The sequence below is a fragment of the Amblyomma maculatum genome, chromosome 1 (assembly GCF_055883805.1).
Source record: "Amblyomma maculatum isolate TAMU_Amacu chromosome 1, ASM5588380v1, whole genome shotgun sequence".
Classification (NCBI taxonomy): domain Eukaryota; kingdom Metazoa; phylum Arthropoda; class Arachnida; order Ixodida; family Ixodidae; genus Amblyomma; species Amblyomma maculatum.
This window is the reverse complement of record NC_139344.1, coordinates 425,855,999-425,882,813: the sequence shown is the minus strand read 5'-3', so window position 1 is coordinate 425,882,813 and position 26,815 is coordinate 425,855,999. Positions and strand designations below refer to the sequence as shown.

The 26,815-nt window shown below is 43.5% G+C and overlaps 1 protein-coding gene across 1 annotated transcript; it reads right to left on the bottom strand.

Moving 5' to 3' along the window:
* Nucleotides 1-8,560: 8,560 nt before the first annotated feature.
* On the bottom strand, nucleotides 8,561-26,402 carry LOC146209291 (uncharacterized). The gene is made up of 5 exons (XM_084599068.1): nucleotides 26,130-26,402; nucleotides 18,147-18,358; nucleotides 17,011-17,205; nucleotides 11,737-11,887; nucleotides 8,561-8,886 (listed from the first exon to the last, which is right to left on the bottom strand). Exons 1-5 carry the CDS (start codon nucleotides 26,226-26,228, stop codon nucleotides 8,806-8,808), a joined length of 738 nt encoding a protein of 245 aa, XP_084455194.1. The 5' UTR covers nucleotides 26,229-26,402; the 3' UTR covers nucleotides 8,561-8,805.
* Nucleotides 26,403-26,815: the final 413 nt, after the last annotated feature.

The window sequence follows — 26,815 nt, the reverse complement described above, 5'->3', positions numbered from 1 at the left end:
GATACAAGAGGGGACAATGGGTAGAGGCGTGGCGCCATCCAATAATAAATCTAAAAAACCTGTGACCCACAAGCAGTGTCCAAAATAGCATGGCTGGCTGATGTGTGTGCCTGCAGCAAGGAGGATGGCCTCCACGGATTTGAGAGAAGCGAAACAAACTATGCAAAGCTCTACAATCCAGGCTGCAACTTGGGATTTTGCCTTGCTCGAACAAAGTGACCTTGAAGGGCTCGACAAGGTTAAATGCAGGTAGCCGTCGTTCCTATGTCTGACACCCAAGACGCTTTACAACACAGTCTCTGGCACCTCTCCCAAATTTGCACATGCATCCACTCAACTCCCGGTTTCTGGTACCGTGAAAATGGCAACACCGCCGAAGGGCTACAGATAGACGAGTCTTCAAAAAGCAAAATAAAGTTTTATAATCAAACCATGCATGTCAAGCTCTCCTAAACTATGCTAAACAGAGCTTTCGCTCATATAGATTTAAGCCACATGCTTGACCCCCAGCATTTTTTCGGCTATTGGTGATTTCTGATCATTGTTGCACTTGCTACAGAGTGCCCATACTTCTATAAGTTGCGCAGGCACCACTGTTCCAAGCAACTCGTGTTCAGGGAGGTCTATTTGGACGACTGGTGGCTTTGTGGTCTGAATAAACAAGTGTCCAATGCCACAGACTTACATGAGCATCTGTCCTTTGAATTAACCAAAATTCTGAATTAACGCGGGTTGAATTAATTAGATTTTACTGTATCTCGCCTTCCCTGCATCAGCAACCCCCTCCCCCCAAGCCTAGCTGTCTCAAAATATATACTGAATATTCAGTCGTACAAATACGAGCTATGTAGGTATTATTAGAGTAGTGATTCGAATAATTTGAGAACTTCTTATTCGATTCATATTTGGTTATTCAAGTACTATTCGCACACCCCTAGAAAATTTATCACGGGCAGTTGTTCTCTGTTTTGTACTCAATGTTATAACCGAAGACCATCAAACATTTTGCGTGAACATCCATGAAACATACACACTGAACATGTGACACAGCATATATATCAATATTAACCTTTTCTACCATGGATTAACCCATGTGCACAATATATCCAGATTGAGACCCAGTCCCTATTGCAGTAGGTGTTTCAGTTAAACATGAACTAGATATATATGAATATCATGTACAGTGGAGATATTGGCAGTTTGCATGGCCTAAATACTTATGCTACAATATAAAAGTGAATCCATATATACTAATACCAAAAGATCGAGTAATTTTTTTGCAGTTGAAAATTTGTCCCATTGAACCTTGTCAAAAGTACAGAGAGAATACAATGAATGTGTTCTCAGTGCACATTTATTGTTTCTTGAATATAGAATCGTCCATAAGCACACTAACATGCAATTTTTGAACATAAAATCTTATAAAGGTGCACTAAAGAGAATTTTGAATGTGTCTGAGTGTTAGAACACGATCTACACACTCCCAGCATTCTTATAAACTATTATTACCCTGTGGTTGCTATTAAGATAAAACATCCAGGCTCCCACATTCTTTTTTAATTCACCGCAGAGGGTACGAGGAGTTGCCCAATGTGCAACTCTTCATTTTCATGGTCGTGGTTATGGTTCTTGACCGTTTCAGGATATTATGTAGCGGCTTGACTCTCTGCCATTGACAGAGTGACACACGGAGTGATATCGGGAACATATTCCACTTGTACCGGGCTTGTTGTTTCGGTGACATGCTTTCTGAACTGCCAATATGTAGCGGCTCTAACAAAAGTTTGCATCGTATCAAAGAATACCAATAAAGATTATGTTCATCATGAGCCGGACCAGGCCCACCGCAAGGCGAAAGTCTCTCCCATTATATTCCAATTAACCCGGTCCTGTGATAGCTGCATCCATTTGACCCCTGCAAACTTCTTAACCTCATCCACCCACCTAACTTTCTGCCACCCCCTGCTGCGCTTTCTTTCCCTTGGAATCTAATTTGTTACCCTAAGCGACCATCGGTTATCCTCTCTTCGCACTACATGTCCTGCCCATGCCCATTTCTTCTTCTTGATTTCTACTACAATGACAGTAACTTGAATTTCAGTAACTTCAGTTGAATTTGAAGAAGTGCCACTTTGCCGCTTGAAAACTCACAATTTCAGGCCACGTAGTTTCTAAGGACGGCATTCTTCCCGACCCCACCAAACTTCGTGCAGTTTGCAGAGTTTCCGAAGCCAACCTGTACAATGGACGCGCTCTTTCCCTGCCGTCCTGATGTCTCTGAATCGACGCCACTCTCGGGCGCCGCCCAGTATGCAGAAGAATGCCGTCAGCTCGCCCGTTCGCTTACAACGGAAAACCAGTGGCAACAAAAGCACCACCGTGACATCGGCGAGCCTTCTACATATGCACCTAACTGCCTGGTATGGCTCTGGGTCCCTGCCACAACCACCGGCCTTTCAACGAAGCTTCTTGCTCGATATCATGGTCCATACCGAGTCCTCCAACAAACATCTCCTGTCAACTACGTAATTGAGCCTGTTACGCCCTCTGCGGACTTGCGTCGCCGTGGACGCGAAACAGTTCATGTGAACCGAATCAAGTCATACTACGATCCGTCTGCTCTGTCGGCTAACCGAATCAAGTCATACTACGATCCGTCTGCTCTGTCGGCTCCATAAGTCGCCAGGGTGGCTCCTTTCTACACGGGGGGAACATGTAGTGTGGTAATCTTTGTCTTCATAGCCACTGCCATGCATCGCGTGCTGGCGCGCTCGAGGACGAAGAAGTTGGTCGCTGCCTTGCTGATTCGCCATGCCTGATGCTCCGCTGCAAGTTCCTCCTGAGCGACTATATCCACCTGAATAAACACACCCCTACATGAGTTATTTCTCTGACTCACTCTGCGTGCTTCCATTTGGTGATGGAACTATGCAAAGAGTATGGGCATAATTTTACTGCTATGGGCTTAATTTATGATTATGCTGTCTGCGATTAATGATTTATTTATGGAAACTCAAAACAATATAAAAGTGAAACCGAAATTTTGCAGAACGCTCTTTAGTGCATCTTCAAGAATGCCATAGTGCCCTAGCACGAGGAGTGCAAACATCAACCCATTCATTAGATTTGAAAGATGACTTTCATTCATACTTACTCAGAAAAGGTGCCTGATCATAACGCTAGGGAAAAACTGTTTTTTTAGCGAGGTTATCAAAGCGCATATTGTGGCTTTTCATTCATTCTGTTTGCAGTAAAGTTGAGATGAACCGCTACAGGAGTCTGTTAGTCGAAGGCCTAATCGGTGAAAGTTTAAAATAAGCTCAAGTGGTAGCTCTCTATTGTTTGCTTTGCCACCGCTCCACTAACTTCTGAATGACATGACAGTACTACTAATGAAAAGATGCATAGTCCATATATCCGAGAACAGTCAACCAAGTTCAGCTGTATCTTTACCCAACTGATAAAATCTTGGTGGCCTCAACAGCCAACTCAAGCAACTATAATCTGGTTTGAATTACCACTCCCAACAGTTGCTTCTGTCTGAAATGATAAGCAAACGAGCAAGCTCATGTAAAAAAAAAAAGGAGACAGGTTAGTTGGTTCAAACCAATCAAGTTTAAAATGCCATTTACCAAGTTTAGCATATGTACTAGAAACATGATGCAAGAAGAATGTGTAAGTGCAGAGCATGTGATTTTCATTCCTAGGGTGTCGGCAAGTAATGTACCCATGCATTCTACACCTAATGCAGATACTGCTAAAACTCATGTAATGAAACCCAATTTTACATAGTTTCCGGTTTTAACAAATTTTCATTCCCGGCAGGTACCCGTAAGTTGAATGTTCCCCTTAATCAACCCTTGAACTTGAACTGAGCTTGATCTAAGAAGGTTTTTCTTGTAATGAACAAAAAAAGCGATTTTTTTCTAATTTTTCTCACATGTATCTAGCACTTTCTGTGCAGTATACCTCGGACACAAAAGACCAGATTACCCACGTTGTCTTTTCAATGTGGCTGAAAGAATTCAACGATATGTGCTGCCAGAAAAGGACTGTGTGCTTTCTGCTGGACAACTGCATGATGCATGACATTTCCTCCAATGCAACCTCCACCATGCAGCCCCAGTGGACAGTGTTCGGTGTGCTACAAGTGCAGTGTGACAGGCATGCGGCTCCTCAACTTGGAGCTGGAACAGGAGACAAAGACGGGCATTTTTGTCGGTTCTGCATCCAATTTCTGGGAACAACGATGAGGTGACAGCAGGCTTGAAGTTTTTTTGTGTTCAGGTCGATGCAGGTGAGGGCACAACAGAGGTCAAGATGATGAAGGCATCATCAAGCTTGTTTCCGGTGCACCAAGCAGTCTAAACAAATAAATGATGTAGAAGATTTCGAAGCACCTGTAACCCACTGTAATACAGGTGATGGATGGCATCAATCTCCTCGGGCTCATGACGAAACCAAGGACGCATTGAAACTGATGGATGCCGTCAATCTCTTGGCGGCCATGAAGGAACTGAGGACACAATGAAAGCACTTACGAGAAGTCCTTATACCCACTGGCGGTGAATTGTGAACAGGTGAAGAGTACGTGCTTTTTCATCACAAAATAAACCCACAGTTCTCTCCAGAACACTCAGATTGGTTCTTTTTCATGCAAATGCAATTCTGGCCCTTCTCATGGACTTTTCATAGATGCAAGCAAGTGCCAGTGGCAAATGTGCACCGCAGTAGCCTTTGATTGTCTCCGTGCTACAATGTCAGATTTGAAGGAGCAAAAAAAATCTCAATTTAACGAACTTCCTGGTTTGGCTCATCGCATCTTCAGTTTAACTATGCATCACAAATACGTCATCATTTCTCCCCTGCAGAAAGGTTGGTAAGTGAACGTCAAAGAGTTTTTGCCTCGGGGACTTCAGTTCAATTCAGGCGTTCAGTCGTGTCCGACTCTTCATGACCCTATGGACCATGTCACGCCACGCTTTCCGGTCTCTCACTATCTTCCTAACATCACATAACTTCATCTGCAGTGCCTCGAGGATGCCATCTAACCATCGCGTTCGCTGCCTACCCCTTCTCCGGCAACCCTCAACCTTTCCCAACATCAAATCTTTCTCCAGCGACTCCTCTCTTCTCATCAGATGACCAAAGTAGCTGAGCTTTAACTTTAAAATTTGACCCTCCAATGAGCAGTCAGTGTTTATGGTCGACAATATCGACTGATTTGATCTTCTGGCCGTCCAAGGAACTCTCAAGAGTCTCCGCCAGCACCACAATTCAAATGCGTCAATTCTTCGGCGGTCAGCCTTCTTCACAGTCCAACTCTCGCATCCATACATCACAACTGGAAAGACCATAGCACGAGTTATACGGATCTTGGTTGGCAGACTAATGTCTCTGCTCTTTACTAGGCGGTCAAGGCTAACCATTGCTCTCTTTCCCAGAAGCAGGCGTCTCCTAATTTCATGGCTGCAGTCTCCTTCCGAGGTAATCTTCGAGCCCAAGAAGAGAAAATCTGTCACAGCTTCCACTTCTTGTCCCTTGATGCTCCAGGACTTGATAGGGCAAGACGCCATGATCTTTGTCTTTTTAATGTTCAGTTTAAGCCCAAACTTGTCATTCTCTTCTTGTACGCGCATCAGAAGTCTCTTTAGTTCCACTTCACTTTCTGCCATTAAGTGGTATCATCCGCATATCTAAGGTTGTTGATACGTTTTCCAGCAATCTTCACTCCAGCTGAAGACTCGTCCAGACCGGCCTTCCTCATGATGCACTCTGCATATAGGTTAAATAGACAGGGCGACAATATGCAGCCTTGCCTCACTCCTTTCTGAATCGGAAACCAAACAGTAAGACCATGCCCAGTTCTGACTGTGGCCTCTTGCCCTTCATACAGGTTCCTGGGGAGACAGATGAGGTGAATTGGAACTCCCATCTCTTGGAGATGGGAGTTCCAATTCCAATCTAAGTCCAATCTCGGGGACTTAGATGTTTAAATTCAGTCAGAACATTGCAGGGATCTTTGTTGCTTACGAGAAAATTTTTGTACACAGTTTCAAGTATAGAAACTTTCAAGTGATCATATTGCAGACCCTTCACTGGGTCTGCAGTATGATCAAATAAATAAACAAATAAAAACAAAACAGCTTCCAGCCTCGCATATGCAGCTTAAACTTCAATTTTGGTATGGTAGGAAATCAGCCTGAACTGCCCAGCCATCCAAAGAAGAACATGTGGCAAGGATGAGCTGTTGAACTTGCAGAACCATCAGTAAAGTTCCACTTTCTTCTCACAGTAAACTGGCGAAAAAATGCATGGCTCTTCAAGTGCAGTGTCATCGAGCACTACTGTTCACAACTTGAGCAAAGTGGCCTTCCTGCTTTTCAAAATAACAAAAACGGCATAGTTGATGTTTTATGGAAAAAAAACTACATTTGCCCCTAGACCAGAAAGTATACCATCAATGCATAAAATGGCATAGCCTTCACATCACAGCACGCTCCATGTTGAACTCGTATGATGGCTCAGCTCGGCATGTGAGCTGCATCATTAAGCAGATGCTGCAGTAGTATGCAAATGAGCTCAAACATTTCTGTGAACACTAAACAGAGATATTCAGAGAACCTGTGAGAAGTGAATTCTTAATGTACCTTTTATTAGCTGCTGCTTCTCATCTAGTCAGCTTCCATTCCAGAATTATGAAGCAAGAAACGGGCTGTTGTGGTTTGCACACCTCAAATATTCATTACTACTCTGTTTCATACAACAGGTGCAACGCAGCGAAAGCTATGCAAGTAGTCCACAAGTAAGAAAAAGGGCGTATCAGTACGCGTTAGTTTTGTGGCTGAGTGGTTTCTGCAGAAACGGGCTCTATTCCGAGCATACACGTCTGCAATAACTTGCTTCGCGTGCCTGGACAACTTTGCATTACGGATCTTATAGAAAAAATCAGCTCCGAAGAGGCAGTCAAGGTCACTGCGTTGGACGGCATTTTCTCAAAAAATGATGTGCAGTGCAGAGGGCACAGCTGGCAGGGTTGTGGGGCAGCGAAAACGCGACACGAACGAAAATGACAGATAAAAATACAAATTCATCGAATCTGATCCTTTCTCTGCAAAAAAGGTGCTTTTTATGAAGTTGATGGCAAATGTAAGATGTATTAAGCTTGCAGACAAAGCAACTATTATTTCCTCTCGTCAAGAGCAGGCACTATTTTTCATCGTGGATGCGGAGAGCACTAACAAGAACTCTAGCTTTGGCAGCGTTGCACGCGATGTATGAAATGGAGTATAGTATGCTATATACTCTGTTATCCAGAATACATGCTCTCAGTGGAATTTAAAAGGCCTTACTTATTATCACAGGCAATTGTTTAGAAACTACTGCTGCTTGGACTTTACTATCTTGCTTGGATTCCATACTGATTGCACTTGGCCATAAATTTTGCTGTGGTATTCAAGAGGTTGAAGAAAAACTATTGGCCGACGGCTGTGGTCAGACCTGAAATAGCACTGCACACAACTTTCACAGATGTGTCTGCTCAGTGGGCGCAAGATGTCTCTCCCTGTAAGCCTAATCAAACTGCTTTCTGTTTTGAACGCCAAAAGGTAGCATCTTTTCCATGCTGTGTATTTGACAAAATGTAGCAGCAAATAAGACTCCTGGGTGTGAGTTTTGAGTGCAATCTATGCCACATGACTATTCGTTATCTCGCACAATTATGATTTGGAATAAGTTGACCTGAAGCAATAATGTGAGGAGAGTTTAACGCTGTATTCAGGATCGCATTAGCATGTCCCCATGTGAAAATCCTGCAAACCAGAAACAGAACCTCATTGCTTACTGTACTTGAATGCCACACTTCCTTGCAATTTCAATGAAGTTGTGCAGAAATGCAGTTAAGTCATAGCAACATGCTAGTTAGCTTTGTGTTATCATGTGCGTTGGCCATTTGTCAGTGTGCAAGGATTCGCGAGCAGGGGGGTCTCAGAACCACCAACAGCCCCCGTAACTTTAAGCCCTGCTCCTCTTCCACTTTCAACCTTTTCCCTTTCCCTTTTCTTTTGCTGACCTCCTCCCTCACTTTCCAGCCGCATCTCCCTCCTCCGCCTTTCATTCTTGCCCTTTTGTGGTGTGCATTCCTTCCTGCACTGTCGCCTTAACCTTCCGCTTTCACAGTAGTCACCCTTTGGCTTCTTCTCACAGTACCAACCTCACACTGAGCAATCTTTAACCTTTGTAATGACCTCTCACTTCCACGGTAGCAATCCTCTGGGACCTTCCCATGACAGCCCCATTCTGGTTGCTTATGCCACATAGTACAAGCCGTTAACCCACCTGCTGCTTCATCCTCTTCTCCACTCTTTAAATGGAAGGCAGGGATTTTCGTCCTTCCATTCTGCTCCCCGCTAACTGTGGTTGGTGACACGATATGCCAACGACTATGCCGATGACAAGGATGTAATGTACACTCCAGGGACCCTAAGAGCTGTACACTGAAAGGAACGGGAGCTTACCACAGGGAGTATGCAGTCTAACGGGAGTGAGTGACACTCGCAGCTTCTGGATGCGCAGTAATTTTTATTAGCAGCCCGCGCTAACCTTTGCTCTCGAGTGATGTATTCCTGGTGAGGCATTATTACGCCTGCACGACGGGTGACCGCTGGCGACCTCGTGCAAGGCAACGATGAGGCGAACAACGAGTATGAAAGCAGCGCTCCTCGTCCAATCACGTTTGTTGACGGTGTTACTGCGATGTGTAGCCATGGCTCGTGGCAACTTGCCTGGCCTTTTCTTGGTGGGTTGTCAGGGCCATGTTATCGGGACACGGTGCTTTTTCCTCGGGGGCCCATCACCTTCGCCATGGCTCCGATTTGTGGTGCTTGTCTGTGGCAACGAGAATGAAGAAAAAAGGCAATCAGGCGACCAGCCTCCAGAGCCTCCCTGTGTCCGATCAACTCTCTTTGGCAATCAATTCATCCAGGCTGTTAAAACTAGATACAACATACCATGTGACCAGCACATACTAAATAAAACACATAATAAATTAAATACTTTATGGCAGCGAGCAGGATTCAAACTACGCTGGCTGCTTGTTAAAAGAAAATAAACGCATTCTCATACGCTTGAGTAGCCTCATAAAAGCCATGCTACAATCATGACCTACTGCCCCAGACGTCATCATCATGATTATCAGCCGGACTATACCAACTGCAGAGCGAAGGCCTCTCCCATTTTCCTCCAATTAGTAACCCGGTGCTGTGCTAGCTGTATCCGAATCTGACTGATTACTCTTAGACACCATCGGTTATCCTCTCATCGAACTACATGTCCTACCTATGTCCATTTCTTCTTAATTTCGACTAAAACGTCAGTAACTTCAGTTATTTCTCTGACCCACTCTGTATGCTTCCTAGCTCAACGTTGCACTTACCATTTTCCGTTCTATAGTCCTCTGCGTTGTCCTCAAATTAAGTAGAACCCTTTTTGTTAACCTCCATGTTTCAGCCCCATAGGTCAGTAGTATCAGTAGGATGCAACTGTTATGCCCTTTCCTCTTGAGTGATACTGGTAAGCTGCTAGTCATAATGTCTGAGTATCTTCCAAATGCGCTCCATCCCAATCTCATTCTCCTAGTTATTTCCCTTTCGTGGTCCGGATCTACGGTCACTACCTGTCGTAAGTAGACACATCCGCCTATCACTTCCAAAGCTTCGCTACCTATTTGAAATTGCTGTTCCTTTCCCAGGCTGTTCAGCATTACCTTAGACTTCTGCATTTTAATTTTTAGGCCTACCTTTCTGCTTCTCCTGTCTAGGTCATTTATCATTAGTTGTTGTTGTTCCCCTGAGTTACTTAACAAGGCAACGTCATCAGCAAATTGCAAATCACTGAGATATTCTCCAGCGACTCTGATACCTAACTGCTCCCATTCCATGCCTTCGAATGCGCTCTCTAAGCAAGCTGTAAAAAGTGTCTCTTTGCCTAACACCTTTCTTAACTGGAATTTCATCACTTTCTTTATGCAGAACTGTGGTTGCTGTGCAGCCATTAACTATAGGTTTCAGTACTTTCACATATGGCTCACCTACACCCTGATCATTGCAATTCCTGCATGACCGCCGAGGTTTCAACAGAGTCCAATGCTTTCTCGTAATCAATGAATGCTATGTATAGGGGCTGGTTATATTCCAAGCGCTTTTCTATCACCTAGTTTATAGTGTGGATATGATCGATGGTAGAACCCTTTCCGAAATCCTGCTTGATCCTTTGATTGATTAAAGTCTAAGGTTGTTCTTATCATATTACCGATTACCCTGGTAAATACCTTGTACATAACTGATAGTAAGCTGATTGATCTGTAAATTTTCAAGTCTTTAGCGCCCTCTTTCTTATGAATTAAGACAATGTTAGCGTTCTATGATTCCGGTACCTCCGATGTCATCAGGCATTGCATATACAGGATGACCAGTTTTTCTAGCACGATATCCCCTCCGTCCTTCAACAAATCAGTAGTTACCTGATCCTCCCTAGCTGTTTTCCTCCTTTTCATAGCTTCTCTAAGGCTTTCCTAATTCCTAAAGTCGTCCTTTGTTACTGGCGGCATGCCTGATTGCTCTTCATTACAGCTAATTTCAATCTTGTCCTAACTACAATGGCTACGACTGTAGAGGTCCATATAGAACTCCTCGGCTACTTTGATTATTTTGTCCATGTTAGTAATGACAATGCCTGCCTTGTCCCTCAGTGCGTACATCGATTTTTGCCTATGCCTAATTTCTTCTTTACCGCTTTCAGGCTACAACGGTTCTTTAGAGCATGCTCAATTTTCCCCATGATATACTTCCTTATGTCAGCCACCTTGCGCCTATTGATTAGGCTTGATATCTCTGCCGATTCTATCCGGTCTGTAGGATTGGAGGCTTTCATACTTTAGCATTCCGTAATTAAATCTTTCATCTCCTTAGGCAGTTTACCGGTATCCTCCCTAGCAATTCTACCGCCTACTTCTACCACGCACTTAGTAATGATATCTCTGAAATTATTGTTCATTGCTTCTAGGCTAAGGTCGGCTTCCCCAGTTAGCACTGAGTATCTATTCTACAGCGAGTGCCTGAATTCTCCTACCTTTCCCCTTACCGGTAATTCGTTGATGGACTTCTTCCTCACTAATCTGTTCCACTCCCTCTTCAAATCCAGATTAATTCGAGACCATGCCATCCTGTGGTCACTACATTGCAGCTTTCTGATTACATCTACATCCTGCATAACGCCGGGGTAAGAACACAGTATGAAATCAATTTCATTCTTAGTCTCCCTGATAGGGCTTTTCTATGTCCACTTTTTTTTTTTTTTTTTGGTTCTTCCGTTTATTGAAAAGGTATTCATGATTCGTAAGCTACATTGTTTGCAAATTCAACTAGTAACTCCCCCCCTGCTTTTTCTTAATTCAATGCCATAGCTGCCCGTTGCGTGGTCTCCAGCTTACTTTCTACCTACCTTGGCATTGAAGTCGTGAATCAGTGCAGTATATAATGCGTTTTTACTTTCCCCATTGCTGATTCTACATCTTCATAAAAGCTTTCTACTCTCCTCACCTCACTAAGTCCTATGATATCCCATTTCATACCCTCTAAACTAGCCTCACTAGCTACGGTTTTAGAATTAATTATGGCCGATTGTTTTTTTCCATGACCCACAATGAGAGATTTGTTTTGCAGTCTGTAGGATGCTCACCTTGTCTGTTTTGGACTTTGGCTCGTCGTCCCAGGAACCCCAATTGTCACTATCATCTGCAGAAGTGCTGGCATTGTTATCCTGCCTGGAGGAAGATGTACTGGGTTGTGCCTGCCTACGGTCTTTCGTTGCTGCAGCTGGCATGCTGTGGCTGGGACACAAAATGCACAAGTGAGGGGCAGGCAGATAAAATGATAAACCTTGCACACCGAAGTCAATACAAAGGATACCCAAGATGCCACAGGAAATGCGTTGCTGCTCCTAGCGTCACAATGCATTGATTTATATCAGAGGAAATCAATCATTCTGCCACGAATTGACCCCCATAAGCCAATGCACTGTCACCAGCCACTGCACTGTCACCTCCACGTTCTCATCATGCAGTCGCTGCAAGAGCTGAAATAATGACAGTTAAGCAAAGTTTGGGACCATCTTCAGTTCGCAGCATTGCAATCCATTACTCCACCAGACAAACTTCCCGGCGAACAATAAGGCTACCCTAGTGCTTTTTACGATGCCCCGAAATCAACCTAGAGATTGTTCATGAGCAAGTCCAGCATATCAAGCATGTGCTCATGATAGCCTTAAGAAAACAATAATACTGCCCTGCGCTAGAAAAAGCAAACAAAGGGAAAAATGCACAGCGTGGCTAAAGCGATATCTTCTCATTCCACAGGCTATGAATTCACAAGTTTGGTTTGGTTTGTGGAGTTTAATGTCCCAAAGCGACTCAAGCTATAACAGATTCCGCAGTGGAGGGCTCCAGAAATTTCGACCCTCTGAGATTCTTGATGTGCACTGACATCGCACAGCACATGGGTGCCTTGCTATTTGCCTGCATCGAAAAGTGACCGCTGTGGTCTGGATTCAATCCCACATTCTTGGGCACAGTAGTCGAGTGCCCTAACCACTACACCACCTCAGCGGGGCGGTCACAAGTTTGGCGAATCATTATACATGATTGTATGCTACGAGAAGAGTCATAGTGCAAAACATAAAATTGCCACCACGTGTAGCATCTCTAATATCTAATTTGTCCCACCTTTACTGAATGTAAGCCGACTCCCCCCCCCTCTTTCCACACACACTCGCACTGGATTTTTAAATTTAAGAATTGTGGCACTGCACGAATCATCCTAGGATAAGCATAGAAAGGGAGGTAGGGCAGAAGGCAAACATACTGCTTTTATTTGGAGCTCCAATACAAACTTGCACCTCACACTAAACTGTCACACCTTTAAACAAGAAAGGAGTTGCAAAAATGAGCAGAGACTGAAGCCCATTGAAACCTGTAACTTCATGTAACCTGTTTTGTAACTTTTTGATGCAGCACGGCACACGCAGGTGGAACCCGGTTCTGCGGCTAGAAACATTTTTTTAACCTGTAGATTGTGCTGGGACCACACAAATATTGAATGACACCTAGCTGACTTGCTTTCAACTGAACCCTGCCTCAAACTCAGCAGCCAAACCTAGTACAAGATGATGTCAACAGGTACAAAATGGCTCTACAACAAAGATATGCGATACACAATTTGAAGTCTGCAAAAACAGTCGTAAGATAATGAAAGGACAGAAAGAAGTATGGTTCCATTCTACACGACAAGGTGTGACTAAGGCCTATTATGCAGCAGGTCTGAGACTCACTGCAAAATTCAAAGTCACAAATTGTGAGGTTTACTGTTCGAAGGACATCCGTGGGCTACTGGGATGCCATAGTGGAGGACTCCAGATAAGTTTAGACCCCCTGAGGTTCTTCAGTGTGCACTGACATAGCACAGCACACAAGTGCATTCTGCTTTCAATGCGACTACAAGACCCTGGCTCAATGTTGCCACTTTTGCATCCATAGAGCATGGTTCTACTGCACAACACCGTACAAGACTGTGCACTGATATTGTTTTTGTTTTTCCCACGTTGTGCTGCACAAAGAGGACACTGGCACGGTGGTTGCCATGACCACCACAGACAGTGAGAACCTCGTAGGTTGTGTAGCCAGCCGAGGGCACATGTGCGATAAACACAGCGACAGCTTATTAAGAAAATGCTTGGCCCCGTGCAATCGATGGTCATGAGTGGAAACAAGGGGGCGTGGGGCGGGTTATAAAAACACTGGATAAACAGCGCAAGAGGGCTTTTTCCTTTTCGACGGACTGGAGATACGTCGTGCAAGTGCGATGTGAGTGTGTGCTCGGGCAAGTGTGCCCTTCCTATGCCTTTCTGACTGCTGCCTGCATAGCTAGGCTTGCTTTTGCTCTTTATGCAAGCTGTAAGTGCTCGAATCTTTTTTACGTTGCGAAATAAACACCACATTTTCTTGTATGCGTGAGTTACATCACTTCATGGGCAGGCCTGTGGTTCCCGGACCCACATTTCCCTTAAGGCCTGGCCTTCAACCTTTTGATGTTAAGGGGGAAAGTGGGACTAAAATTCCAATTTTCATCAAAAAACGCGTTTTTAAATTTTTGTTTTGGATCATGCATGTATATATTTAATCTGTGCAACATAAAAAATTTTAATTAATCTTTTTTGCTAGATGAGGTGCACTCTGTTGATTTCAAAACGCAGCCACATAGCGGGTAAGAAATGAAACAAGGAGTGTATCCCCAAGCTAAAATGCTTGTCTTTCATGCTTTCTAACCAAAGACCTGCCGCCGAGAGTACAGCAGACAAATAAAAAGGCAAACAGAAAGAAAAGGCAAATTACAGGTCGTGGCAGCAGCGGATGGGCTGGTAATCTGAAATAGGAGCTTGGACTGACTAAAACACAGTATATAAACTTCGAACGCTGTTTCCACACCACTGGGAACGCGGCTAACCAAAATGTTTGACAAGCTGGTGATAAAATGTGGAGCCAGACGAAAAGGCACACCCAGCAACCAACCAAGGAAAGAATTTCACGAGCGCATACGAGAGCACTGGATAGGTGTAATGCTAAAAAAAAGGACGCAACTCGAGGCAATCACCACCAAGCAGAGTAGTGTTGAAAAGGACGGCCTAACATAAGCACCAAGCCACTTTCATTTATTAATTTAGGCCTTAAATTTGAGTAGCATGATCTGAAATTTTCTCAGTTTTGACTTTTTGTAAGAGCACCACCATTAGGAAAATTACCATTTCCTAACTCTTTCACCAAAGGCTGCTTTCAAGGTGGCTTCTAGACAAAGGTTTCGTTGGGAAGAAGATAAGGTACTTTCTGTCTTCCAAACTGTTACCTAAGAAGAAATATGAGACACATACTGAAAACAGAAAAGACGTGGTCTGACTTTTACAAAATTGTCATAAAGAGCCCTCAATTGGCCTTATGCTGCATAATGATCTACCTAGAAGTTAAGTAAGCAGAAACAGTTAGCGTGCCTTCATGAATTTGGAAGTGACAGTTTTCCTAAGCTATTTAAAGGAGCCAACAACCAAAAGGCAAACGTTAGGGCTTTTTTTTTTATGATTTGTTGTTGGTATTGACAAGAATTAGCCTTATGATGATTTTAGAGAGAAAGAATATTAAATTCAAAGTGGAAGGAAAAACAACGCACCAATGGTGGGAGTTTTCCTAAGCTGACACACTTAAGTGCTTATTATGATAGCTATAAATTTTTCTATTTGTGCTAAAGTGATGAAACTTAGAATATATTCTAATAGGAGGAAGACAAGCCATACAAGCCATACATTAAACCTTTATCGAAATTGATGCAACAGTTCAAAAGCTGACCTTTTAGCCCCACATCCCCCTTAAAACCTTTTGATATAAAAAACAACCCACCGCTGTGGTGCACTGGTCAGGGCACTCAAATTCTGCGCCCAAGGATGCGGGGTCAAATCCCGGCCATGCGTCCGCTTTTCAATGAAGACAAAAAGCAAGGTGCCTGTATAGTTTGCGATGACAGAGCCCATTGAAGAACCCCAGGTGTTTGAAATTTTTGGAGCACTCCACTACGGTGTCTCTCATAGCCCGAGTTGATTTGGCAAGTTAAACCCCATAAACCAAATCAAACCTTTTGCTCCAGGGTAACAGCCAGTATTTCCTCACCCTACGGCAGCTTGGTCAGGGGACTGTCAGCAACAGCTTTTTCTAGCATTGAAGCACAAACTACAGAGCTGTAATAATACCTCTTTTCGTACGCAGCAGAACACAGTCCCCACATTAGTTTTCTCCTAAGACATGGCATATTGTCCACATTAATAGGTTAAGTCAAATTTCTAAATTGTTTGACAGCTTTCAACATTGAAGCTCCGAGGAAAAAAACAGGTTTCTTGGATGCGAAAGTCTTTTTAGGCACGTCGAGGTACAACACACAGCCTTGTATAGAGCGCTGAAGCGTAGCTGAGATGTTCAAATAAAGCGGCAGTGGAAAAGTAAGTACTGAATTCCAACGACGATGCCTGCACTTAAGCGTAGCAAAACATGAGCTATAGCCATACAGGCAGAAATGCCTTGCTTAAAAAAGGAAGCAGCTGCAACAGGAATTTGCTTCATTTGCTTCGAACTACACTGCCTGAGCACTCTAGAAAGTGTGATTAATTCTATACACTGAATGTCTGCCCAGGCTGAGTGCGTTGCTTGAAGATGCACCGATTTACTGTAAGAATGAAACCTCGGCCAACTAATTCAGGCACATTGCCACTCATATTGGGTGCAATGATATTGTTACGGATTCCTTTTCTGCCAGGAGCAAATTTGTTTTCCTTTTTTTGTTTAATCTGCAGCATACCTTAACAGCAGTGTCAGTAAACGTAGCTAACATTTCGCCTCCTTCATGAAAGCAACGTGACACCTGTGATGTTCACAAAGTCTTAAAATCTACAGAAGACATGACATGGGGCACAGACAGTGTGAGGAATATAAATTTTGCCACAGATCCACAATAGATCAATAAGCATCTGTTACTCTGGTCTGTTAGGCTTTGGCTTGAGAAAAAAAAAAGAAAAAGCCAAAACTATTAGAATTACAGAAATGTTAAGAAATCCTATTTAGAGCAGTTGGCTTAATGACGATAAAAAAAAATATGCTTAGATGTTTTGAAGCGAAGAGCTGCACAAGCAGAATGTACTTTTAGGACAATATGTATTTCTTCGCTTGACGCATTTTCATGGACACTTTTCCATTCTGCTGCACTCCATGAAACTTGTGACAATTTTGCGCAACTTTGCTGGCTTTTAAGGCATGCTATCCATTTTATGCTTCACATCAGCGGCATTTACACTTACTTCGCACTGCTTTCTTTTTTTTTTTCCCTAATACTTTAATTTCCTTGCACCACACATATTTTGCCGTACTTGGAACGATGTGCTGCATCAGCCGATGATGTGCGCTCGTTTTTGGTGGTGCTCTCCTTCCGTCCATTCTCGCCACTTGCTTGGGGACGTTCCTGCAACCGCCTCCCTGTCTCTGCTGAAGCAGATTTTCCGTCTGGACTCTTGTTGGGAGGAGGTTCTCGCGCTCGGCTTGTGCTCGGTTCGCTGCAAGGCCCCCTGTACAAGTCAAAAGCTTCACAAGGTCATCACACGGAGATACACGCCAGCATATCTGCTTAATGGCACTCATGCTGTGAAGTGCAATGTTATCACCGCTACTTTAAGAAATTTTCCTGCTTCAAATGCTGGCTCATTAGTGGTGAAACTGCACAGAGAGTGTGTATAGTACTACACTAGCTTTCATCTCGTTGTAAGTTTTGACTACTATGCTTTCCCATTTCAGTCACGCATGATGCAGCACCATAATCATCTTCATCTCTGCCGACAACACATGGTGTCTCTCTTCATCGGAAGCCCAGCATTTCTAGCTTTTGGCACCTCAATCTTGGCATAGACAATTATGGGCTTGAATCATGTGTGACCGAACCAGGTAAGTATTGTTGTCAAACTTAAAACAAAACAAAAGTTACCGCATTATACAAACTTGATGTACTGCTTCAGTGTACACAAGCTGATGGTTGAGGAAGGAAAGATTTAAGTCGCTAAGATGCAAATGCACATCACGGTACTGCCTATAAAGAAATTGCCCTTCAACCAAGACACTGCAAATATTAGTTCAAGCTGGCTGGTGAACCCTGCGTCTCTCCAATGTTACCGGTGAGTGTGGCAGGCAAGTTACAGCAATTGCAGAACTCGACCATAACATGGCGTAACTTGGAGTATTGTCTAGTGGGTGTTGTTGCATTGCTAGGCTGGGGGATTCCGTCAGCTGTGGGGGAGGACTAAAGATAACCTAAGTCTGCTTTGCACGTGTGTGTAAATGATGTGATACCTACCAGTTTAGGATATACTACTACAGCTAGGGCCATAAAAACCGGGTTTCCCTGCTGATAATGCGCTTCGTGCACCAACCAGTAACACTGATTGGTAGTTCCACAAGTCTCAGTTCTAGAGAACAAGCAATACAAGCAAATCAGGGCATAACGATAACCACTGACCGTTGCTGTTTGGCAGATGGTGTATCTGTGGAAGCATCTGTGGAGGCCTTCCGCTTGCGGCGACTGTCAGCACGCTCCCTTAGGGCCGCCAGGGCGCGCCCTGTTCGGGTGTCCCGGTACTCGCGTTGGGGCAAGGGCAGCACTGTCTTCTCATACAGCTGCACGAGGGCCGCCTTGTCCAGTTCCTCAAGTCGCGGGTGCTTCACATACCGCTGCACAAATCAGCAACAAGACCACACAAATTTTTGCAGTTGCAGGCACTGCAGAATGTGCTCACTTTCGCCAAGTATGAGTGACAAAAAATGACTACAAATAAAAGAGACAATGTAATTAGATAAACAGCCTAGAGAGTAGCCCAGTTAAAGGAATCTCACCGAGCCTCTCACACAGCAAAAAAAAAAAAAAAAAAAAAAAAAAAAAAAAAAAAAAAAAAAACAGAAAAAAAAAGAAAAGCTGGGACAGTATATCTTACTAGGTATTAAATACAATCCATAAGCCATACTGCACACAAAATGTCAGCTCTCTTAAGGTTGCAAATTACTGAAAAATCATTATTGAGCAAAAGTGTATCGTGGGCATGTGTTTTCAAGGACCCTGGATGAACAAGGGCAAATGAAAGCCTACTACTGTTCATTAATGTTATTGCTTCCTACATCACGGTTACAAATGACGCCCCCTGCAGCTTATGTTTTGATGTGTATCAAAATCAAAAAGTCAGGAAAGGAATTCTGTAACAATATTTATGCGGGGCCTGCCGCCATAGACAACATTCACCAATGCAGCCTCTTAATAAATGTTTTTCATGGTGCATTAGCTGTAAAGGCTATCATGCGCCAAACCGTAGGGCAAAATGTCTGTGTGTCAGCAGCTAAAGGAAATAGTGGTTTATGAAAACTATTTCCTTTTAAATCCAGCAGTCAAACTGCACAATCAGAATGGTTTTATTTATTTTGATGTTCTCCACAAGGGCCCTCACAAAGCGGGCATTACACACACATGAACATTATGAGAAAGAAAAAAAAATCTTCCAGGTGAAGAGAAGGTTTTATATGGGGCTGTAGAAATTATAGGTATTTTGGCAACATATGCAAAAAAAAAAAAACAACTCAATTGTGGTTGAGTCATATTTCATGATGGAGACATTAAAAAGACAAACTGCACATCCTGCAGGCCCCAAAGGCAGCTCTACTCATGCAGCCAAACCCAGACTGGTCATAAAAAATTGCATGAGGCTTTTGCGAATGTGTATTTACTCACATCACTTCAATGTATTCATGTATTTCTGCATTGTCGAGAATGCACAAGAACACATACGCAATCGTTTTATGCAGCATTACTGAACCGTCCATTGTTACAAAAAGGCACCTGCAAAGGAATCCAAGCGTTCTCAGCATGAGTAGCTTGACTGTGGCTTTATTTTTTGTTTGTTTCAAGACTCATTTGCAAGAACCAAGCATAACTTCTTCAGAAACAATAAGAAACTGAACGGATCAAGTGATCAAAATGCACGGTCTAAAAGGTACGCTGCAAAAGTGCTAGCTCAATGTTCTATGTACTACTATGTTACGTTCAGTATATACTACAATGTTTACTTCAACAATCCATGCAGCCTCAAAAATACGAACAAGAATGTTCGTCAAAAAAGAAACTAAATTTTGCTATTTCAACACCCTGTCCCAAGTTGTAAAAAAAATAAAAATAATAAGGGAGAGTTTATATCCCAGACGTAGTCCTGCCCACTGAAAGTACAGATGACTAAACTTGCCATATCTGGTTTTCGAAAAATGGTTTCAAGATTGAGGTTAATTCAGGCCAAGAGTTTTTGCGGGGAATATAAACAAGAACTGTACGAAAGCTTCAGAGACTAACCATAGAAAATGAGTCAAGGTACCGCTTACGAGTGAATACCAAGTACGCAGCATAATTTTAGAACAAATAAGGCTGGACAAAGATTGTAGAGAAGGCCATTTGAAAAATACTACTAATAATAATAATCCAGAACGACATGATTTGAAAAACCTATGCTTTTTGTCATATCCTACAATTGCATATTATTTCTTGAGATTATGCTCAGCACGAATGCGGTAATCACAAATAGCATCTACCAAATCCGTCCCCATAAATTCTGCCAAGTTTATTCTCATGCTTATTCTCGGCAATCATGCAGGCTTTGCTGGGATCAAAGCCAATGTTTATGCTAACTCATCACAGTTGGAAGAAAATGCTCGTAATCAAAGCCACTACCTGTCAGAGAGGTGAAAGATGTTGAGTTTGCTTAACTCTAGTAGCCAGTGTAGTGTGTACTACTGGTCCAAAGGATTCCTATGTGCACTGTGAAATGAACCCTAAGCCTACCTCCCCCACTGGCACAGATAAACAGCACCAAGAAAGAAAGCCTAGCTGTTGAGGATTGCCCAGCCGGGTGGTGCAGTGGTAAGACGTCTGACTACTGTGCCGGAGTACCCGGGTTCGAATCCGACCGCGGCAGCTGCGTTTTGATGGAGGCGAAACGAAGAGGCATCCGTGTGCTGTGCGATGTCAGCACACGTTAAAGATCCCCAGGTGGTCGAAATTACTCCGTAGCCCTCCACTACGGCTCCTCTCTCTCTCTTTCCACTTTCACTGGCCAGTGTAGTGTGTACTACTGGTCCAAAGGATTTCGATGTGCACTATGAAATGAACCCCAAGCCTGCCTCCCCCACTGGCACAGGTAAACAGCACCAAAAAAGAAAACCTAGCTGTTGAGGAGGATTGCCCCACCGGGTGGTGCAGTGGTAAGATGCCCGACTACTGTGCCGGAGTACCCGGGTACGAATCCGACCGCGGTAGCTGCGTTTCGATGGAGGCGAAACGAAGAGGCATCCGTGTGCTGTGCGATGTCAGCGCATGTTAAAGATCCCCAGGTAGTCGAAATTACTCCGTAGCCCTCCACTACGGCTCCTCTCTCTCTTCCACTTTCACTCCCACCTTCCTCCCTTCCCTTACAGCACAGTTTAGGTGTCCACAGAAACAAGTGTGATAGATACTGCGTCTTTCCCTTCAATCAATCAATCAATCAATCAAAGTGATCTTTATTTGTAGGAAACGAAATACATAAAGAATATTTGGACCGATAGCCGCGGGGCTAGTAGACGGCTTCCTGTGAACCAATTAATATATGGATGTTGAGGAGAAAAGAAAGACTGGGGAAAAGCAAAGTGTGCATAAGTGAAGGTAATTACATACAAAAGCGTCAGCTAATGCACACCATAAAGGCTGCTCTGCCCAGCCTGAACAGAACAGCTTAGTGGTCACTGAAAGTAGCATAGTCGAATGTAGACTGGTTCCTGCCTTTATTAAACAGTGGTGCAGGGAACATTTCTGTCTACCAAATGCACACACACACCTGTGCACCTGTGTAGGGGAGTTATTTTTTGTATATCAGTTTGCACTTTGACTTAGTAGGTGATTTCTTTAATTTACTCTGTTACTTCTTTTTTCTTTTGCACCAATGAGATTTAACCGACAGGCTCATTTGGTGTGCACGTATCGCATTGCCTGTCCATATGTTCGACACCACAGACCAAGTCTGAAACCACCACGCAGGAACTACGCTTCCTGAGCCTTCACTGATGATGCATCATAAGTCCCATGTGAAGGGAAACTGCTACCATGCTCATTTACATGGTAGGAGGTACAACACTCGCAACACCAGAAAAAGCTAATTTGTTCCCCCATCATTGCACGAGTCGTTAGGTGAGTTAGTTCTGGCATGCCACAGCTATATTACAAGTGATCAAAATAAGAGCACAAGAAACACAACACAGCACCGAATGACAACTCAAGTTTTTTCCTAGCAGAGCAGCTGGTACAGGTGCGGACATAAGTAAGCGGAGCATGTTTTTTTGTTCAAATTAAAATCACGCCTTCTACACTGGAGATAAGACAACAATATTTGTCCTAGTGAAAAGGCACTGGCGTCTAGTACCGGATCACACATACCACAATTGCTAGTTTCAGTTATGCAATGCGTGAAAAATAATAGAAGGAAGAGGCGTGCTTCGTTTACTTTTGTCTGCAGGGGTATATATACCACACTAGTGACCAGCAAAATATGAATTACATGTACTATGTGTATATAAGTACATACCTATCATGATACGCATCAGAGAACTTTGGCCCGTGAAATCATGCTACTTCAAGGAATTTTCACTCTGACGGCAACAACAACAAAATTGTGCACTCACATGGTCATCATGCAGCCTGTTATTCCCAAAGATGCTGTTATCTGCTATGTTAACATGTCTGAACTCCAATCTATCACAACATGCTCTCCAGGCTTGTGTTTGCTGTCAGCCTTGGGAGGTCGAAGGTTCGAGCCAAAGGGGGGAGGGAAGATCCTATATTCAGCAGGCATTTTCTAAACGTTACAGTACTTGCAAAAGAAAAAGGGGACAAGGAGACATGGTTCTTCATGATCGAGGGAGGTGGGGCCTTCAATCCCCCACTCACATTCTTTGTAATTTTCTGCATAATCAACATTACCTAAAAAGGAACAAAAAAATAGGTGGGTGCTGAAGTTGTATTTTTGCCACCTGAGAAACTGCTAGTCTCTGCAAAATGTGCCATGCCAAAAACTCAGGAAAGTTACTGTGCCTGTTCTCTTGTCTGTTGGAAAGGCTTTATATTATGCAAAAAGATAGCACAGGACAGTGAGGAACATGGCAGGATAACCAGGCTCCAGGATAACCGTAGTTGTAACAAAAAAAATAAAAAATAAAGGTAGATGTTTTTGGAAGGGCATGACTGCACATGTTTAAGGGACGATGCAGGGCTAGAGGGCCAATTTTTGAACTTTTGCACCAATTTCGATAACGTTTCCAGGGATTGCTTATCTTCCTCCCCTTAGAACATATTCTAAGTTTCATCACCTTAGCACAAATAGAAAAAAAGTTGAAGATATAATAATGAGTAATTAAATGTGCCAGCTTTAGAAAACTATAATTTCGAAAATCATGAAGATGTACTAATCATTTGCGCTTAGATATCTTCTAGGGGGTTAATCGAGCGGGATAAGGCCAACTGTGGATTGTTTGTGACATTTGTGGAAAACTGTGCACACTTCAAAAGAGAACTTCACTGCTGCTTCTGTCATTATATGCCATATATCTGATAGTTTATTTTCCTTATAAAATAATTAGAAATCCAAAAAGTACTTTATCTTGTGCCAAACAAAATTTTAGTCCAGAAACCGCCTTGAAAGCAGCCTTTGACAGAAGAGTTTGGAAATGGTAGTTGTTGAGATCTGGCAAAAATGCAAGCTGAGAAAAGCGCGTTGAAAGGTTTCGGAACATGCTATTGAAATTTAGGGCCTAAATTAATCAATCAAAGTGGTCCGGTGCATAAAATGACCTGTCCTTTTCAACACGACACTGCTCTGTGGCAACTGCTTCGAGTTGTCCCTTTTCTTTTCCAGCTTTACAGTTGTCCAGCACCCTTTTCTGCGCTTGTGAAATGCTTCTTTGGTTGCTTGTTGGGTGTGCCCCTTCATCTAGGCTCCATATTCATGCTATCTCGACTACTGTTCCCAAGGATGCGGAATCGAATCCCGGCCTCGGCGGCCGCTTTTCGATGGAGGCGAAAGGCAAGGTGCCCGTGTGCTGTGCGACGTCAGTGCACATTAAATAAAGAACCCCAGGTGGTCGAAATTTTCGGAGTCCTCCACTACAATGTCTCTCATAGCCTGAGTCGCTTTAGGACGTTAAACACCACAAACCAAACACAACTATTCTATCTCCAGCTTGTCGAGCACTTAGGTTAGTCAGGCTCCCAGTGGTGCGAAAACAGCGTTTGAAGGTTATGTGTGCATTTTAGTCAATCCAAGCTTCTATTTCAGTTTACCAGCCAATCCGCTGTTGTCATGACCCAAAATTTGCCTTTTCCTGTTTTTCTTTTTAGCTGTCTGCTGTACTCCCAATAGCTGGTCCTTTTTGGCCAAAGGACATGAAAAATATGTATTCTAACTTGGGGATACACTTTGCGTTCAGTTTCTAGCCCGCTATGCGGCTGCATCCTGAAATCAGCGCTCATAAGTGCATTGGTGGTGAATGCACCCCCATCTCGCAAAAAAAAATTAATTTTCATCTTTCTACTAGACGGATGAGAACCAAACTTAATGACAAGTTTCTTTATACATGTACAATCCAAAACAACAAAAATTAAAAACAGGTTTTTTTGGTGAAAATTGTGATTTTAGCCCCGCATCCCCTCTTAAGTCCAGTGGTACTAGGGCATACTGCAGATGAGACAAGTGGTTCTAGCATGTTGATCCCCAGTGTGGATGCACATCGGCTGCCCTGGGCAATAAAAGTTTAGCTGCCAGTCAGCACTGTGTAAATCTTCTTCGCCATGATCCCTGTCTCTTACACTGTAGATAAAGGATGTTATTCTTTGCACATAGGAAGAGTCGAGAGTTCTGCCTGTGATGCCGTCACAGAGGTCAAAAACTACATTGTTTACCAAACCGCCAAGAACTGCTCGAAGCGTTAGACTCCCTACACCTCACAATGCAGGTACTTCTCGGCTACCAGCCAATCTCTGTGCCATCCCCAACATTATTTGTGCCCACTGTCCAATTCATGGATTCATAAGGTGGCCAGCCAGCACAAATGTCTTTCATCATGTGTTGTGGTTATCTTCACATGCTTGTACACACTTCTACCCTTTCTTCATTATTTTTTTTCTGCCCCTGTTGCACTCTCATCAGTGCCGGATAGCAAACCAAAGACCAATCTGGACAACCGTTCTGAACATCTATTTCGTTTTTGCGCCTATCCTTCCCCTTTTTGAGCCCATGCACCAAATACTATGTGGAATTTAGGCATGCACTCACTTTGTTACCTTAAGAACAGGGGCATGTGTGTTGCTCATTTCATAAGCATGCAAAATGGACAAACATGAATTGACAGGCAAAGTAGTGCAGGATTTGTGTACAAAGAAGACATGATGGGCACAGACTATCACCTGTCTTTAACAACAATGCACAAAATAAGAAAAAGAAACTATTCGCCTATCACCTCTTTCGTAAGCACTCATTTACATTTTTTTTTATATGGCCATTTTCCTTTTTTCGGCCTTTGTTTAAGTCATTAAGCACCTGTACGAAGAATACCAGTGATACGTCGCAACTACGCAAACATACAAAGACCTCTCAAATGCACTTGAAAGGACTTCTACGGAACAACTGGCTTCGAGGAATGGTGCGCCTCGCTGCAGCTTAGCTTTATTTATTTATTTATTTATTTGTTTGTTTGTTTATTTATTATCAATACCTCAAATGCCCCAGGAATGGGATATTCTTTACTACCTACGTTTATTTCCAGCAGGCGCATGCATTGACTTCAAAACGCAAACTGTGCAGTTAGATTTCCCAGTCTTTAGCTCGTACCACACTGCTCGAATGCTTAGAGAAGGTAGCCAAGTTCGTACGAGTGTTGCTGTTACTGCGTGGTCGGCCCATCGGCTTCCACCGTTCTAGGGATCGGAGATACGTAGCCTTTCATTTGCGTGAACCTCGGCGCTACGAAGTACAATGGAATCACAAAGTGTCTGCAGGTGCTTCCCAGCCATTATTTGCGGAAAAATTAACCTTGGACCTACACAGCGGTACGAAGGGTTCAAGGGGTATGTGATCAAGCTCCAGTGATCGGGAGGCCAACTCAGTTCGCAGCGGCGGACACACGTGCGATGAACAGGCGGCCAGTGGTTAGCTACGATCAGAGTTTTGAATGGCACAGCACAGAAGGATACTCTGATCGGGCCGGATGAAAAAACGACCACCATATCCTCGACAAATAAAACGGCAGGCCGCGATCACACACGTAGCGGTACTACACAATTCGTCCCGCGCAACGCCGGACACATCAGTTGGTAACTGCATGCGGCAGGTAGTAAAGAGTAAATTTTAACGGAATTGGGTTCATTAATAAGAATCAGAACTTTCACCTCTTTGAGTATCTTGACGATGGTTGAAGCCGACATGAGGTCAGGATTTAGTAAGGTAACATCTTCGGCCGCAGCCGACGACGCGCTGCCGGCCGCCATCGCGGATCGTGTGCCGCCGTTGCCAGGTGGAAATCGTTTGGCCTGTGGCTTGTAGCGGGAAAAATAGAACGTTTGAAAGACTTTTTTCTAAATTTTATATTGCTTGTGGGCCTGTACTACTTCTGAGCTTCCTTGCATGCAACACCAAAAACATTTGTTTAAACCAGAAAGTTTAAAAGTGCATGCAGTATGCGAGGCCTCGTTTCGAACATTTCATTTCGCTTCGTTATATGAGTGGTTTCGCTGTACAGATGTTTCGGTTTCTTTTTGAACGAGCCAGAAAATTGCTGTAGCTGTAGCAGATCATTCTTTCTTTCTTTTTTTTTTTTTTGAGCAAAAGATCAAAGAGCATATAAGAGCCTATTGCTTTTATGCTGTAGCGCAGGCAGGGAAAACGAATATCAGGTTGACGTGTTTCACGGATAGCGATCAACGTCGATCGCTATCGTTGAAGCGGGATGCTCGGTCGGTAAATTCGCGTCACATAAATTAGATACGCGGAGTATTCGCGCTGAAATCGTGCCTTCGAGTGCTTTATGGCCACGAACATCGAGAAGGCGGCTGACCAACCACTCGGGTGCAATACA